Genomic DNA, 16,627 nt, shown 5'->3' with positions numbered 1-16,627 from the left:
TGTAGACCTAACATATAGAATAACATATATAATAAGAGAACAAGAAGAACATACGTTTAAAGAAGATTGGAAAATGTTTATTGAATATATGGGGGGAAATTGTGTACACTTGAAAACATCGACACCATTAAGATAAATTCAGCAGTGTGATTAGGTTTTGATGGATGTAATAATGGAATACTGAATGGTTTAGTTTATGTAAAATATGCAGGGATTTATGCAAAAAGTATCACGGAAAGAGAAGAAGGGAAGTCATTGATATTTTAAGGTTCTTTAAATGAATACTGTAAAATGTAAAACAGAAAACTTAATAAAAATTATTTTAAAAAGAAGAAAAAAGAAACTAGGCTACTGTACAAAGGTAAAAATTGCCTCTAGCCTCCCCCCATTATGGGGATGTTCATTAAAAGGCAGCCCTGATGAATATGTAGTTCTGTGTGGTCTGAAAAAGGTTCCCCATCGTTACAGCAGGGTGACCCTATTGGCAGCGGTGGGACTCACCATGTCATTTTTCAAAGTTTGAGCGAATTTTCTACTTTCTCAGTAGGATGGTAGGTAAAGGTGCATATTTTATTTTGTCACGGTTGCAGTTTTATTTCTTCGTTCTCTGTTGCAATGCCCGATTGAAACAGCAAAGATTGACTTGATGTCGTGCAGACTGCTGGAAATAAGTTGTTGGAGATTGTTTAATCCTGCATCTTGCATAACGTGAAGCGTCGGCCAAGGCATCTTTCGGACACCGGGCGTGAGAATCTCCATGCCAGGACTACTGCTTCTAGAGAGGCAGCAGACACTGGCAAGGAAAGATTCTGCAGCAGCAGCAGCAGCAGCAGAATGGAATATTCCATTACTGGCCAGCTAGTTGAGGCCTCTGCCGTCGATAAATCTGAGTTCATCACTGTAAAAGGGAGGGAGGGAGAGACCCAAAGTGTTGTATTGATTAGTGCATGCATGTCTCTTGGCAGGAGGAGCAAAGTTTTGTACAATCTCTACACGACCTTCTGTGATGAGGGAGAGCTGTTTGACACCTGCCTTGCCCCAGGAGCAAGAGGTAATGCATGAATTGGAGGAATTGATGGCAATCAGTATCCGGATGATACCCAGCTCTACCTCTCTTTTAAATCAGAACCAGTGAAGGCGGTGAAGGTCCTGTGTGAGTGCCTGGAGGCGGTGGGAGGATGGATGGCGGCTAACAGATTGAGGTTGAATCCTGACAAGACAGAAGTACTGTTTTTGGAGGACAGGGGGCGGGCGGGTGTGGGGGACTCCCTGGTCCTGAATGGGGTAACTGTGCCCCTGAAGAACCAGGTGCGCAGCCTGGGAGTCATTTTGGACTCACAGCTGTCCATGGAGGCGCAGGTCAATTCTGTGTCCAGGGCGGCTGTCTACCAGCTCTACCTGGTACACAGGCTGAGACCCTACCTGTCCGCGGGCTGTCTTGCCAGAGTGGTGCATGCTCTAGTTATCTCCCACTTGGACTACTGCAATGCGCTCTGCGTGGGGCTACCTTTGAAGGTGACCCGGAAACTGCAATTAATCCAGAATGCGGCAGCTAGACTGGTGACTGGGAGTGGCCGCCGAGACCACATAACACCAGTTCTGAGAGATCTGCATTGGCTCCCAGCACGTTTCCGAGCACAATTTAAATTGTTGGTGCTGACCTTTAAAGCCCTAAATGGCCTCAGTCCTGTATACCTGAAGGAGTGTCTCCACCCCCGTCGTTCAGCCCGGACACTGAGATCCAGTGCCAAGGGCCTTCTGGCGGTTCCCTCATTGCGAGAAGTGAGGTTACAGGGAACCAGACAGAGGGCCTTCTCGGTAGTGGCACCCACGCTGTGAAACACCATCCCTTCAGATGTGAAGGAAATAAGCAGCTATCCTATCTTGAAAAGACATCTGAAGGCAGCCCTGTTCAGGGAAGTTTTTAATATTTAACGCTGTATTGTTTTTAACACTTGATTGGGAGCCGCCCAGAGTGGCTGGGGAAACTCAGCCAGATAGGCGGGGTATAAATAATAAATTATTATATTATTATTGTCAGCAAAAAAAATCTGGGCAAGGGGCACTTGAATTTCTTTTGCCTATGGTTTTGTGAATGTGGGTTGTCGCCCTGCGCACGCGCATTCTCCTTTCACTGATGATGTTGCCAAAAAGGCCAAATTCCAGGGAGCGCTATAGAGAACACACAAAATTGGCATCTAGAATTTGAAGACATTCTGGATCCGGCAAGAGGGTGTGGGGACAGGACAGTGGTGAAGGGAAAAACCGGATCCACAGTGTTGTGGGTTTTTTTTCAGGACTGTCCAGGGCCTGCTCCATTTTTGGTGCCATCAAGAAGGGAAAGATAAACATCAGCAACCTCCTCCTTAGTTTGCACACGCTGGGAATCCTGTTGACCAAATCCGAGATGTACCAAGCTCTCAAGTTCATTCCGATGGATGGTGCGTGCTCTCACTCCCAAGCCTGTGGTTTGTCGGCAACAGTAATTTTGCATTCCTTGGAAACAAATGGGGAGGTGGGTGTTTGGATTTTGTGGGGATACGTATTGTTACTGGATTGGGCGTTGGGCTGAATGACCTCTTGGGGGCTGGGCCTTCCAACTTGGGGATTCTTGACTAGAAGATTCCTCCAAATGGGTTTTATACCGGTGCAAGTTGCCTGAGGGACATGGGTGGCACTGTGGTCTAAACCACAGAGCCCTAGGGCTAGCTGATCAGAAGGTCGGCGGTTCGAATCCCTGCGACGGGGTGAGCTCCCGTTGCTCGGTCCCTGCTCCTGCCAACCTAGCAGTTCGAAAACATGTCAAAGTGCAAGTAGATAAATAGGTACTGTTATGTACTGAAGTTTGCACCCTGGGCCAGCAGGAGGATACTATAGATAGTTATGCAAATAAGGGATCAAAAGTGACATTCAGTGATTGGATAGTTTTAGAAAATTGTTACAGTTACGTTGTACTGGAGCTCTATATAAGCAGGCTGACTGAACCCTTCAGTTCAGTTCTGTTCTGGCCTGTGAATAAACAAGAGCTGTTTGAAGAATCGCTGTGTCGTCGTACCGCTCCAGCGGGAAGGTAAACTGCGTTTCTGTGCGCTGCTCTGGTTTGCCAGAAGCAGCTTAGTCATGCTGGCCACATGACCCGGAAGCTGTATGCCGGCTTCCTCGGCCAGTAAAGCAAGATGAGTGCCGCAACCCCAGAGTCGTCCGCGACTGGACCTAATGGTCAGGGGTCCCTTTACCTTTATCTTTAAGTTGCCTGAAGTGTGGCTAGTCAGAATTTGTTAGTTGCCTTGGCAAAGTGGCCCAGAACCACTCCGTTGTTAGGGATGCTTCTCAATACCTTGCCTATTGGATAAAGAAATTGCCAAAGGCTCTTCTGGCCGGGGAGTATGGGAGCCATTTTGAAGATGGGCATGTGTCTTTCTTCCCCTCCCCTTTCCTCTTCCTTTGGCTGGGAATAATGTCATGAAGTGGTGTGTGTAGACTGGGCAGAGACAAACAGAGAGCTGGGATGGTTCTGGAAGCATCTTACAGATGCTGGTTGACTGCCCTGTAGGAGCAGTGAACTTTGAGACATCTGACAGAGCATTCAGTACTGTTCCTCCACTTCTGATCAACCTGTCTATTTGTAAGTGAACACAAAATCTAAACAGCCTCAGCCCAGTATACCTGAAGGAGGATGTCCACCCCCATCGTTCAACCTGGACACTGAGGTCCAGCTCCGAGGGCTTTCTGGTGGTTCTCTCACTGTGAGAAGTGAGGTTACAGGGAACCAAGCAGAGGCCCTTCTCTGTAGTGGCACCCACTCTGTGGAACACCCTCCCTTCAGATGTCAAGGAAATAAACAGTTACCTGACTTTTAGAAGACATCTGAAGGCAGCCCTGCTTAGGAGGTTTTTAATGTTTGATGTTTTATCGTATTTTTAATATTCTGTTGGGAGCCTCTCAGAGAGGCTGGGGAAACCTAGCCAGATGGGTGGGGTATAAATAAATTACTACTGCTACTACTACTACACTCTTCTAAGCCTCCATTGACTTTCCAAAGGAAACAAAATCTGCATATGCACTGCGCCCCTGAAACCTTTTACTGCTCCGAGAATGTGCACAACAATTTGAAAACAGCTAAACCAAACACAATTTACACCTTTGCACAAACAAACTAAAAATTGATTTTTTTATCCAAATTTTTCAGCTTCACATTTTAGCTTTATTAGAAATACTAAATAATAATTGCACAACCATCAAAATATATTTTGTAGCATCCAAAACATTTTTCTTCAACCTGTTCCACTCACTTCTGACCATCAGCACAAATATCTGTGCACTGACACATGAATCTTCCCTACAGGGGGGGAAATAATCCTTGAGACTACAATTTGATATTAAAAATTTCATTGATGACTTTGTGAGAAATGGATCAAAAAAAATTCATGTGATTTTAGAAGATAAATGGCAGCATCTGGAGGCACATGACTGAGGTTCAGTTGCGGAGCACATTTTGTGCTGCGTACTCCACATCTCTTACCAATTTATCCTGCCTCTTTTTCTCAAAATAGTGCATGGGAATCTGGATTTTGCTGACTTCCTGGACATTTTGAAGACCACCCCATCCTTCACAGAAAGAGAGGGTACGTGGAGGGGAAATTGTGGGAATGTTGAGGAAAGTAGGAGATATATTGATTAACTAGGGCCTTGTGGGACGCGGGTGGCACTGTGGGTAAAAGCCTCAGCGCCTAGGGCTTGCCGATCGTCAGGTCGGCGGTTCGAATCCCCGCGGCGGGGTGCGCTCCCGCTGCTCGGTCCCAGCGCCTGCCAACCTAGCAGTTCGAAAGCACCCCCGGGTGCAAGTAGATAAATAGGGACCGCTTACTGGTGGGAAGTTAAACGGCGTTTCTGTGTGCTGCGCTGGCTCGCCAGATGCAGCTTTGTCACGCTGGCCACGTGACCCGGAAGTGTCTCCGGACAGCGCTGGCCCCCGGCCTCTTGAGTGAGATGGGCGCACCAACCCCAGAGTCTGTCAAGACTGGCCCGTACGGGCAGGGGTACCTTTACCTTTACCTTTAGGGCCCTGTGGGACTTGACATCTTTCCACAGGGCCTGCAGGACAGCTGTTCCACCAGGCCTTTGGCCAAGGCACAGTCTGACCCCCTCCTTTGGTAATCCTCACAGAACTCTAGCCCAATGGTTACCATTAATTTGATTCTGAATTGATTTTAGAATGAATTGATTTTAGGATGCATTTCAATTAATTGATTGTGATTTTATGTAAACTGAGTTACTTTTACTGTTAGCCACTTTGATCCTGGCTTCGGTTGGGGAGGGCGGGATATAAATAAAAATTTATTGTTATCATTATTATTAAATATTATCCCATCTCACTCACGCTAGTGAGCAAGCAGCAGAGCACATTCCCTTGCACATTGCAGCAAGCAAGTTGATGGATTCGTTAGAATCATTTGAGTTAAGCACTCCAGTCTGGCTTGTCCAGCCTGGATTGTTCCTGGTAAGTTTCCCCTTTTATTTAAAACAATAATAACATGACAGTCTTGTTTCAAAGTAAGAGTAAAGTTCACAGTTCACAGCAGTATTCTGAAGGCAGGTTTATCTTGTGGTTTCAGTTACATTTGTAGAGAAAAGAAGTCTGAACTAGGCATCAGACTTTCTACCTCGTGGCTTCCATCCTCTGTAAGGATGAGCTGTGTGCTGCTGGCTAAGAGACAGAAGACAGGGAGGACTTCCTGTCATACCTGTTCTGAAGCATCCTCCCCCTGTATGTGACCAGATAGGGCCCAAGCGTGAAATTTCCTAAACTACTACTTGGCAGGGAGAACTAGGGCAAATATAGCTGGGGGTGGATTATTCTGCTTGCCCGAATAATCCCCCCACTGGAATATATTGGAATTAAGTGGTTCTCTTGTGCACACTAATAGACTTTTTATTCCTTCTTTTCCCCTGCACTTTCTACAGCTCTCAAGAACGCTCTGTTCATTTTCAAAAACATTAGGAAAGACATGGTGGCCATTGATGACTTAGAGACCATTTTGGCTTGCCTGGGGGTCACTCTGAGCCCCAAGGTTATACAACATGCAGTGGGATCCGTCCGAGTTACCTGTAAGTATCCACCAATTTCAGTGTGTGCTGCAGTAGGACAGGGTGGGTTGTGTGAATGCACTGAATGTTTCGCTGGTGGGCTGCAAATTTCAGCCAGGCCTCTGTAGTCCTTGAGCTCAGCAAACGTTCTCCTGATCCAGGGTCAGAAAAGAACTTTGGAAGTTCATTAGTGTTAATTTACAAGACCTCAAACTCTCTTCCAGCTCAGATTCATGCCCAGTCCAGAGAGGAACATCTGGCTTTCCTGGCCTCGCCTCTTGAAAGTAACAGAGTTACATCCCTCCGTAGTATTTAGCACCGAGCCAAAATTTCCATCTGGAATATTTTTCTTCTGCAACTGGAAAGTGAGACGGAGAGGGCAAAAGAAAGAAAGCGAGGAAGGGGGGTTGAATAAAATCTAAAGTTTTTAGGGTTCAGAGAAAATAGAAAAATCCTGCAGTTTAACATAAAAATATACGAAGGTCTACTATCTCCTCCCATAGAAGCCTGCCTGCATCTAAAGATCAACTACAGAGGCCCTCTTGTTGATTCCAAATCCACATTTGCTTGGAATAAGGAAGAGACCTTTTTTTTTTACCGTTATTGCACTCAAACTTTGAAACTCACTGCCTGGGGAAGTTTGTTTCTCCTCCCCCCCTCCCCTTATTGGCCTGCCACAACATTAAAAGTATGGTTTCTTAAGTATGCTGAGAGTTGGTAAAGGTAAAGGGACCCCTGACCATTAAGTCCAGTCGCGGACGACTCTGGGGTTGCGGCGCTCATCTTGCTTTACTGGCTGAGGGAGCCGGTGTTTGTTCCGCTGACATGTGGCCAGCATGACTAAGCCGCTTCTGGTGAACCAGAGCAGTGCACGGAAACACCGTTTACCTTCCCGCTGGAGCGGTACCTATTTATCTGCTTGCAATTTGACGTGCTTTCGAACTGCTAGGTGGGCAGGAGCAGGACCGAACAATGGGAGCTCACCCTGTCGCGGGGATTCGAACCGCCGACCTTCCGATCGGCAAGCCCTAGGCTCAGTGGTTTAGACCACAGTGCCACCCACGTCCCCTATTCCCTTCACAGAGCTACCATTCCCAAAGTTTTCTGGGAAGAGGGTTGACTCTGGAATTCACAGCTCTGTGATGGAAATAGGTGCCTCCTATTTCCTGCTGTCAGAACCCTTTACAAACAACACTTCCCAGAATTCTTTAGGGGAACCTGTGGCTGCTTTAAGTGCAATGGCACTGCCTTTACTATGTAGTGCAGATGGTCCCGGAATCTGACACCCAACCCTGCAAAATACAGATAGCCAAAGGTTAACAAGTTCCCAATTGCAAATCAGTTGCATCAACACCAGCTGCTGAAGAACTCTCCTCAGCCTGCTGGTCTGGAAGATCAGCAGGACTGGACAACACTGGTGGACCTCACTGGGAAAAGTGGAACTGTGGCTGAGAGGGGCCTTCTCCACATTGCACCAGGCTTGAAAACAGGAGCCCTTAAGCATGTGGGTTTAAATGGGGAGAGGCTTTCCTTTGCAGGACCCATTTCCTTTCATTCTGTTACAGGGGACGGGAAAATAAATATCTCAGAATTTCTGTCACTTGTGAGAGGACCACGAGTTTGCCATAAAGGACTAGGTAAGTGATCGTTGCCCATAAATTGGACTGGGGTCTGTCTAAAGGAATTTCGCAAGGCTCCTCTTTGAAGCAGAATAGGCATAGCGATTGAAACAAGTGTTTTCATAGGACTTTCACGGTGTTCAAAGTACTTCAGAAACATTTGCTTCTTGTAGAAAAATCTGTGGACATACATACGTTGCCGGAACGCAACTCCCGCCATTTTTGAACATCGGTCCTGCTGGGTGGGGCTGATGGGAATTGGAGTCGAACAACATTTGGAGAGCCAAAGGTTCTACAGCCTTACAGCGACATTGTACAACTGGTTGGAATTATTAACCTGACATAGTAGAATAGGATGGGGGGGGGGGAGAGAGAGAGACAGGACTTGAGGGGGAAAGAAAGTAACATACTTGGCTTAGTATGTGTAAAAGATTTACCCACTTTTAGAGTGTCATGAAATTCTACTCAATATTGAGCCAGAGCAGAACTTCAACATATAGTTAGCAGAGTAAAAACTTAAAACACGTGGCAGGATTCCCCAAAAATTGACCAGAGGCAATTACCGTATTTTTCGCTCTATAACACGCACTCGACCATAACATGCACGTAGTTTTTAGAGGAGGAAAATCTGTAGGCATGCCACCCGTAGGCATTCCCTCCATAACACGCACAGACATTTCCCCTTACTTTTTAGGAGGAAAAAAGTGAGTGTTATGGTGCAAAAAATACGGTATATTTCATCCAGCAGAGCTTTACTGCTACTGAAGGCAAATGAGCAGAATGGTCACAAATCCAATACATTCCGGATTGGCACTGTCCGTAAGAAATCCAGTTGCAGTAGTCTTAACTTAAACTTACAATAACATCTGTATTAGTCTAAACCCGAATACTATGTACAGAATATCACATCAGAAGGAAAAGAGATAGAAAAAGAGAATGAAATCCTGGCTCCTTCTGGCCTTACTTTTATAGTCAGCATGACCTTGAAAGAGCTAAGAGAACCAGTTTAAACCAGCCGTACTCTGCTTCTCTGAAGGAATAACCCAAATATCATGAACCTTCTGCTTGTTTCTTTCACGCAGAGAAGCTTCCAGAACCCTCTTGAATTAATTAGAATAGGAAAGATCTCTACACATCAGAGCAATACTTTCTGCACTAAGAAATGCAAACTGACATAGAGAGGCATACCTTCCTTTGTTTTCTGTACGAGTCACTGATCTGGACTTTTATGTCCTAAAAGGAGGTAACCCTAGAGCAGTGACTACTGGAAAAATGCAGTGGGTAGGTTCCGTTAACAGAAGATCATTCTCCTGTGTCTGCATGGAGTGTAAATGGCCTTGGCTCTGTATACTTGAAGGAGCGTCTCCATCCCCACCGTTCAGCACGGACACTGAGGTCCAGATCCAAGGGCCTTCTGGTGGTTCCTTCACTGCGGGAAGTGAAGCTACAGGAAACCAGGCAAGAGGGTCTTCTCAGTGGTGGCACCCACCCTGTGGAACGCCATCCCGTCAGATATCAAGGAGATGAGTAACTATATAACCTTTAGAAGACACCTGAAGGAATCCCTGTACAGTGATACCTCGGGTTAAGTACTTAATTCGTTCCGGAGGTCCGTTCTTAACCTGAAACTGTTCTTAACCTGAAGCACCACTTTAGCTAATGGGGCCTCCTGCTGCTGCCGTGCTGCCAGAGCACGATTTCTGTTCTCATCCTGAAGCAAAGTTCTTAACCCAATGTAATATTTCTGGGTTAGCGGAGTCTGTAACCTGAAGCGTATTTAACCTGAAGCGTAGGTACCACTGTATAGGGAAGCGTTTCAATGTTTACTGTTTCATTATGTTTTTATATTTGTTGGAAGATGTCCAGAGTGGCTGGGGCACATTAATAAATTGTCATTATCATTATCATCATCCTTCTCATTATTAGCCCAGTCCTGCCAGAGCACTAAATCTTGATGAGCTGCAGCAGGCAGCCTTCTCTGTGCACACACATTTTCGGTTCATAGGAGACTGGTCATTTTAATTTTATTTACTTCTCGCTGAACTCTTAAGAGCTCTCTCACGGTACATTGATGCGCCCCTGCCTGCACACAGTTTAGAAGTTGTTGTGCAAAATGTTTTTGTTTCAGAAGTACAGTGGTACCTCGGGTTACAGAAGCTTCAGGTTACAGACTCCGCTAACCCAGAAATAGTACCTTGGGTTAAGAACTTTACCTCAGGGTGAGAACAGAAATCGTGCGGTGGCAGCGGTGAGCCCCATTAGCTAAAGTGGTACCTCAGGTTAAGAACAGTTTGAGGTTAAGAACGGACCTCCAGAACAAATTAAGTTCTTAACCTGAGGTACCACTGTATATAAGGGTTATTCTGTAGAGGCCTTGTTTCAGCTGAAGCTGCAGAATCTGATAGGGTCCTCTTTGCTTCTCTCTGCTACATCTGTAGATGAAAGCTCTACTTGGGGGTCTTCCCGGGGCTTTTCTAGTAACACGGATGATTCAGAGACCCAATGGAGAATGCTGCCTGCTCACCAGCCTCTCTTCTATAATCCTGATTACGACGCCGCTCTTGCCCAGCTACGGAAAAGGAAAACCAAATCTCAGAAACCTGCTGAGGCTGAGCAGACCAAACCCAGTACTGCAATTCCTGATATCCGTGTGGAAGAGAAGACCATTGAGTGGCCAAAAGTCGGACGAAGCTTTGGCTATACAAGTCAAGACACTCTGTTTCCTCTATCCTCCACCTTATCCTTGAAAGATGATGCCAGGATTTCCGCCCAGAAGGCAAGAAAGATATCATTGAGCGCAAGCCAAGAAGAGGACGTTCCTTTCTCAGTGATCAACTATGACGCAATCCAGAAGCAGAAGAAGAAGAAGAGGCTGTCCTTCAACAAGGATCTTCCAAGGAGGTATGACTTTGAAGAGATCTTCCAAACATCGGATTCCGAAAGTGAAGGCAAACCATCAGAAGCAGTATCCGACCAGCAAGGTGGGTTCTGAAATGCTGTCCATTCAATGCAATACATGCTTGAACTTGCACATTTTGAATCAAATGAACTGGAGGGGTGGGTTGTCATTTACAATATGGGATTTGTCTTCTAATGAATACAGTGGACACTCGGGTTGCAAATGTGATCTGTGCAGGATGCACGTTCACAACCTGCAGTGGCGCATCTGCGCAAGCGCAGGTTGTGATTTGGCGCTACTGCGCATGCGCAAAGTGCGATTTAGCACTTCTGTGCATGTGCTACCACTGAAAACCAGAAGTAACTTGTTCTGGTACTTTTGGCGGGTGCGTAAACTGAAAAAAACGCAACCAGAAGCGGCTGTAACCCAAGGTATGACTGCAATAGGGAGCCAGGGTCAAGGACTGCACATTTTTTTAGCCTGAATGCTGCTAAGCCGCTATTCTGCATGGCTTCTAGGGAAGCCAGATGCTTCCACACTATAAATTTAGTGCCGTGCTTCATTCACTCACTTTTATACAGGGCATCTGCACGAAGCTTTCATCCAACCATTGTTATCCTGTATTTCCACTGTGGTTCTGTTCTTTCCTCTGACTGTGCGACCCATCCATCTTTCCAAAGCATTTGGGTGATGCATCAGTAAAAGAGACCCAATAACATCTCAGCACACATTTCTATGTACACAGTGGCGGAGCTTCATGCTCTGGCACCGGGGGGGCGGCGGTGAGCAGGCGGGGACAGGGTTGGCGCACATCCCGGGGGTGTGGCGCACCGCCCACAGGGGTGTGGTGCCCAGCACGGGCGGGGTGGCTGCCATGATGGCACCCCACTGGGATGCAGTGCGCTTCCCCCCCCACACACACTCCTCTTCCTCCGCCACTGTATGTACACATCCCATTACGTTCTTTCCAACCGCTCAGCGTGACATGGCTGCTGTTTGCAGAGCCAACAGAAACTCAGCAAACTTTCATTATAACCTTTGGTGACGGTGCAATTTTTAAAGCCCATTTTTGCTTTCTTAATCTTTTAATTATTATCAAAGTGCTTTTTTCATAAAAAACCTAATAATATTAATATAAAGTTTTATAAATATAGGAAAACCAAACAACCCTATTTCTGATCACTGCTGAAATGGCAGTAACTGGAATGGTTTAAAAAATAAAAATATTCATGTTGTGGCATTATTGTGCTTATAGCATCATGGGTGCTTCCTGACAGCGGATTAATTTGCAAGTGGACCATTGAGATATTGCATATGGGGTTTATATCTCTCTTGAGTTTTACCCAGAAAGGGTAAATCCAGATTAAATTAGGGACAGGGATAAGTTATGGCGTGTAGATCAGAGTTTTCCAAGCTGTGTGTTGCAGCATGTTAGTGTGTCGGTTGCAATGTGTAGGTGTGTCTCACAAATGCTCCCGGTACTTCTCCCGGAACTGGAAAGAGAGCAGGCAGCTCTTTACGGTTTGCTAGTAGAACTGAATTATTGTGCCACGAAATGATGCACGTCTAAAAAATGTGTCGCCAGCGTGGAAAGTTAAGAAACCTCTGATGTAGATGCTGCAAACAGCCACGGTGGTGGCAGCGACAATTTGCAAACCCGAGAAGCATTAATCCTACCAAACCTGCCCCCCAGATATCTGGAACCACACTCTTTAATATCATAATGCAAAACAACAACAACCACCCCATGATGGTGTTGTGGTGCTGTTGCATGATGCTGTTGTGGTGACGCAGGTGGCGCTGTGGTCTAAATCCCTGAGCCTCTTGGGCTTGCCGATCGGAAGGTCGGCGGTTTGAATCCCTATGACAGGGTGAGCTCCCATTGCTCTGTCCCAGCTCCTGCCAACCTAGCAGTTCGAAAGCACACCAGTGCAAGTAGATAAATGGGTACCGTTGTGGCAGGAAGGCAAACTGCATTTTCGTGCGCTTTGATTTCCATCACAGTGTCCCGTTGCGCCAGAAGCGGTTTAGTCATGCAGGCCAAATGACCCAGAAAGCTGTCTGTGGGCAAATGATGGCTCCCTTGGCCTGAAAACGAGATGATGGGACAACCCCTTTGACTGGACTTAACTGTCCAGGGGTCCTTTACCTTTACTTCCCAGAACACTGAGCAAATTCTAGGGGCTAGACCTCCCAGGTTTACTTTCCTTCGGACAAGAGACCACTGGAGACCAATGTCTTTGTAGTTTTGCTTTATTTTCAAATATATAAGTAGAGTATAGTAGAAACAAATAAACACTCCTAAAGCAGGCAGAAAATCAGCGAAGCTTGTTTCGGATTCCATAGGCAGTGCATCTCAGACTGCATCACTTACAGCCAATCAGAGTTCCCTCTCTCCCTTTGCCCTTCTCTTTCTCCTTCTTTGCTGACTTCAAAACAATCAGACTGTTCCTCTGCCTCCTCACACTAGCCCAAAATCTGTTAGGTGCAGGCCACCACCATTTACACATGTTCAATATGTGCATGACCGTGCATACATGCAACATGCCGAACCCGGAGGTGACCTGAAAACATCACAAAAATGTCGCTAAAAAGGGGCAGAATGGGGCAGGGGCATAACAGGGTGTTTGTAAGCTTTTACAATGGTGTTTCAAATATGTGTGATTTCATATACGTGTGGTGCATGGGAACGTAACCCCTGCATAAATGGGGGGGGGCAGTTTTGCCTGTATTACATGCCAATAACTAAAGACAGAATTGTAGAGCTGGAAGGGACCTTGAGGATCATCTAGTCCAACCCCCTGCAATGTAGGAATATGCTGCTGTCCCATACAGGAAATCAAACCTGCAACCTTGGTGGTATCAGAACCACGCTCTAACCAATGGAGTTATCCAGGTATTCCCATCAATTCAAGGCCCATTTAACTTTCTTTTCTTAATCCTCACCCACTGAGGAAATAAAAGCTAGCCATTTCCTCTCCCCCTTCCCTTCTGTTATCGTGATCAACTTAATATGTCATTACCAAACTTAATATGTCATTACCAACCAGAGTCAGTAATGTTATGTGTGGCAGAGGAATAAGCTGTGTTAAAGATGAGGAAATGCAGAGCAAAAAAAGTTATGCCTCTTCACTTCAGAAAACAAGCAACGACACGGCAGGGGGCTTTGCAAAACATTTGATCACGTGGGCAGCCAAGATAACCTTACAGTGGCGTTTTCCTGACAATTCTAGACATTATACTTGCTATGAGAAACACTAGTGTCGTATTGTACTGGAATCCAGCATTGCCTGAGCTCTGTGAGTGCAGCTTCCTCCCGATTGAAGTGCAGAGTGTTTGAGGACCAGGACATTCACACTGAAACCAAAATGCTTATTTACGAAGCTATTGTACTACCAACCTTACTGTGTGCTTGTGAAACGTAGACCACTTGAAAATGACACCTCCAACTCCTTGAAAGATTCCGTCAATGGTGTCTTCAAAAAGTTTTAGATATCACCTGGGAAGACAGGCGAACTAATGCCAGAGTACTGGAAGAAGCAAAGATCACCAGTGTCAAAGCGATGATTCTTCAACATCAACTTCGTTGGACTGGTCATGTTGTTCGGCTGCCTGATTATTGTCTTCCAAAGCAACTACTCTAGTCCAAACTTAAAAATGGAAAGCGTAATGCTGGTGGTCAACAAAAGAAGTTCAAAGACTCTCTCAAGGCAAATCTTTAAAAATGTAGTATAAACACCGACATCTGGGCCTGCGAGCGCTGCAACTGGAGAACAGCCTTTACCAAAGGTGTCAAGGGCTTTGAAGACACTCAAACTCAGAACGAAAGGGAGAAATGTGCTAAGAGGAAGGCACGCTTGGCAAACCCTCACCAAGATCAAGTCCTGCCCAGAAACCTACCCCCCCCCCCCCCCGCGGAAGGACATGTGGATCCAGAATTGGCCTCCACAGTCACTTACGGACTCACTTTTGAAAACCGTGTTTATGGAAGGCAATCTTACTTGGCTACGAGTGATTGCCAAATAAGAAGAAGAGTTGTACTGGTATTTCTCACAGCAAATGCACAAAGCAGAGACATCTAAAGCATTTCTGTGTCTGTGAATCTGTTTTGTACCCTGGACAAAAAAGGGCTCTCAGAGATGCGTTTAATGGTGTACGTGCACATGGAAGGGAGTCCCACACTTTGCATGTTTGCTGCAGGAAGCACTAGTGCCTTTTCACACATCACACGGGTCAAACACATCAATAGGAGTATAGCATCTAGATCAAGGGAAGTAATAGTGCCACTGTATTCTGCTCTGGTCAGACCTCACCTGGAGTACTGTGTCCAGTTCTGGGCACCACAGTTCAAGAAGGACACTGACAAACTGGAACGTGTCCAGAGGAGGGCAACCAAAATGGTCAAAGGCCTGGAAACGATGCCTTATGAGGAACGGCTAAGGGAGCTGGGCATGTTTAGCCTGGAGAAGAGGAGGTTAAGGGGTGATATGATAGCCATGTTCAAATATATAAAAGGATGTCACATAGAGGAGGGAGAAAGGTTGTTTTCTGCTGCTCCAGAGAAGCGGACACGGAGCAATGGTTCCAAACTACAAGAAAGAAGATTCCACCTAAACATTAGGAAGAACTTCCTGACAGTAAGAGCTGTTTGACAGTGGAATTTGCTGCCAAGGAGTGTGGTGGAGTCTCCTTCTTTGGAGGTCTTTAAGCAGAGGCTTGACAACCATATGTCAGGAGTGCTCTGATGGTGTTTCCTGCTTGGCAGGGGGTTGGACTCGATGGCCCTTGTGGTCTCTTCCAACTCTATGATTCTATGAATCTACATTGGCCTCTAAAAGTGCCCTCACCAGAGAGCCTCAACCAGTTTTGACTTCCTAATGAGTGTATTTGCATGATCCCTATGTTTGTAAATACAGGCCGGTCTTCAGTTATTGTTCAGCTTTGTTTGAAGTGCACCCTTGAAACCTCCTGGCTTTGCACCTAAGAACAATTGCAAGTATCCATTGGATCATCCCGACTTGGCCCACATAGCATGAAGTGAGTGCTACCCTCAGTTGGTGCAGAGTTCAGGTTTCAGTTCTGTGTCAAAGTTGCCTTTTCAAAGGGTGCAAAACACCACTCCTCATGAACAATCGCCTTTTCATGCGAAACAAAGCCAAGTGCTACAAGAACATAAGAAAAACCTTGTGAGGGCCTGAGACCCGGGCTCGGCCTTGGAACCAGAGGAGTCTCAGTCCGCACCGGATCCTTTGCCTCAGGCGGCATCTGAACCTAGTCTGGGGCCTGATTCTGAAGAGCCCCAGTCTGCACAGGTTCTCCTGCAAGAAGCACCAGCTGGGCCGAGTCAGGGGCCTGAGCCTGCCCTGGCTACAGATACGGGGATGACCTTGTTGCCTTCAGCTGGGCAATCACTTACAGCTGCTCCACTACCAGTTGGGTCAGGAGAGGCTGAGGCGGCCTCTGGGTCCAGTAACCCACCGACATCTCCTGAGCTGCAGAGACTGAGGTCTGAGAGAAGGAGAGACCTGAGTACTCACAGAAGGAGTGCTCACCTTCGGGCGAGACAGGGAGGTGAGTCACCGGGGGATCAGGACCGGCCGTTACCCCAACAAAGATAAAAGGCTGTCGGGCCCCGCCCCAGGTTGCGGGAGCAACATTGCTGTTTGCTAGAACCTGCCTGAGACCCTGTGCCTGACCTTGCCTGGTTTCCTGCCTCATGTCCTGCTTTGGCCCTCGTGGAACCCTTGGATTGGTTGGTGAAGATCAGCATGGACTTGCCCATGGAAGGATCTTGATTAGCACTGGCTAACATAATTTGGAATCCCAGTCTATATTTGATCCAAGTTCTACATGGATGCTCCTCAGGACGTGCCCAAAGGGTATTGTTTTTGTCTGTTACCTTTCCATTAAAATAATAGTAATGCCCAAGGAACCTAACAACAAAATTCAATACGTTACAAATAAGTAACATCACGATAAAGCCATATAAAAATATAAATGGAGTATATAAAAGGGTTGGGGG

General features: G+C 46.4%; 1 protein-coding gene across 5 annotated transcripts in view; it reads left to right on the top strand.

Moving 5' to 3' along the window:
- Positions 1-16,627, top strand: part of EFCAB13 (EF-hand calcium binding domain 13) — a 110,739-nt gene that overhangs the window by 14,818 nt on the left and 79,294 nt on the right. For 3 of the 5 annotated variants that reach the window (XM_081837543.1, XM_081837544.1, XM_081837542.1), the window contains exons 7-12: positions 966-1,051; positions 2,298-2,441; positions 4,554-4,625; positions 5,965-6,108; positions 7,653-7,724; positions 10,145-10,687. In XM_081837543.1, coding sequence (XP_081693669.1) covers positions 966-1,051; positions 2,298-2,441; positions 4,554-4,625; positions 5,965-6,108; positions 7,653-7,724; positions 10,145-10,687 — 1,061 coding nt within the window. Of the gene's footprint in view, positions 1-965; positions 1,052-2,297; positions 2,442-3,474; positions 3,626-4,553; positions 4,626-5,964; positions 6,109-7,652; positions 7,725-10,144; positions 10,688-16,627 lie in introns of those variants that run through there. The other 2 variants (XM_081837545.1, XM_081837546.1) reach the window with 2 other exon arrangements.

Source organism: Podarcis erhardii, assembly GCF_964252035.2.
Source record: "Podarcis erhardii genome assembly, chromosome: 13".
Lineage (NCBI taxonomy): Eukaryota > Metazoa > Chordata > Lepidosauria > Squamata > Lacertidae > Podarcis > Podarcis erhardii.
Note: the sequence above shows the minus strand (reverse complement) of the source record. Positions and strands in the feature narration are given on the sequence as shown.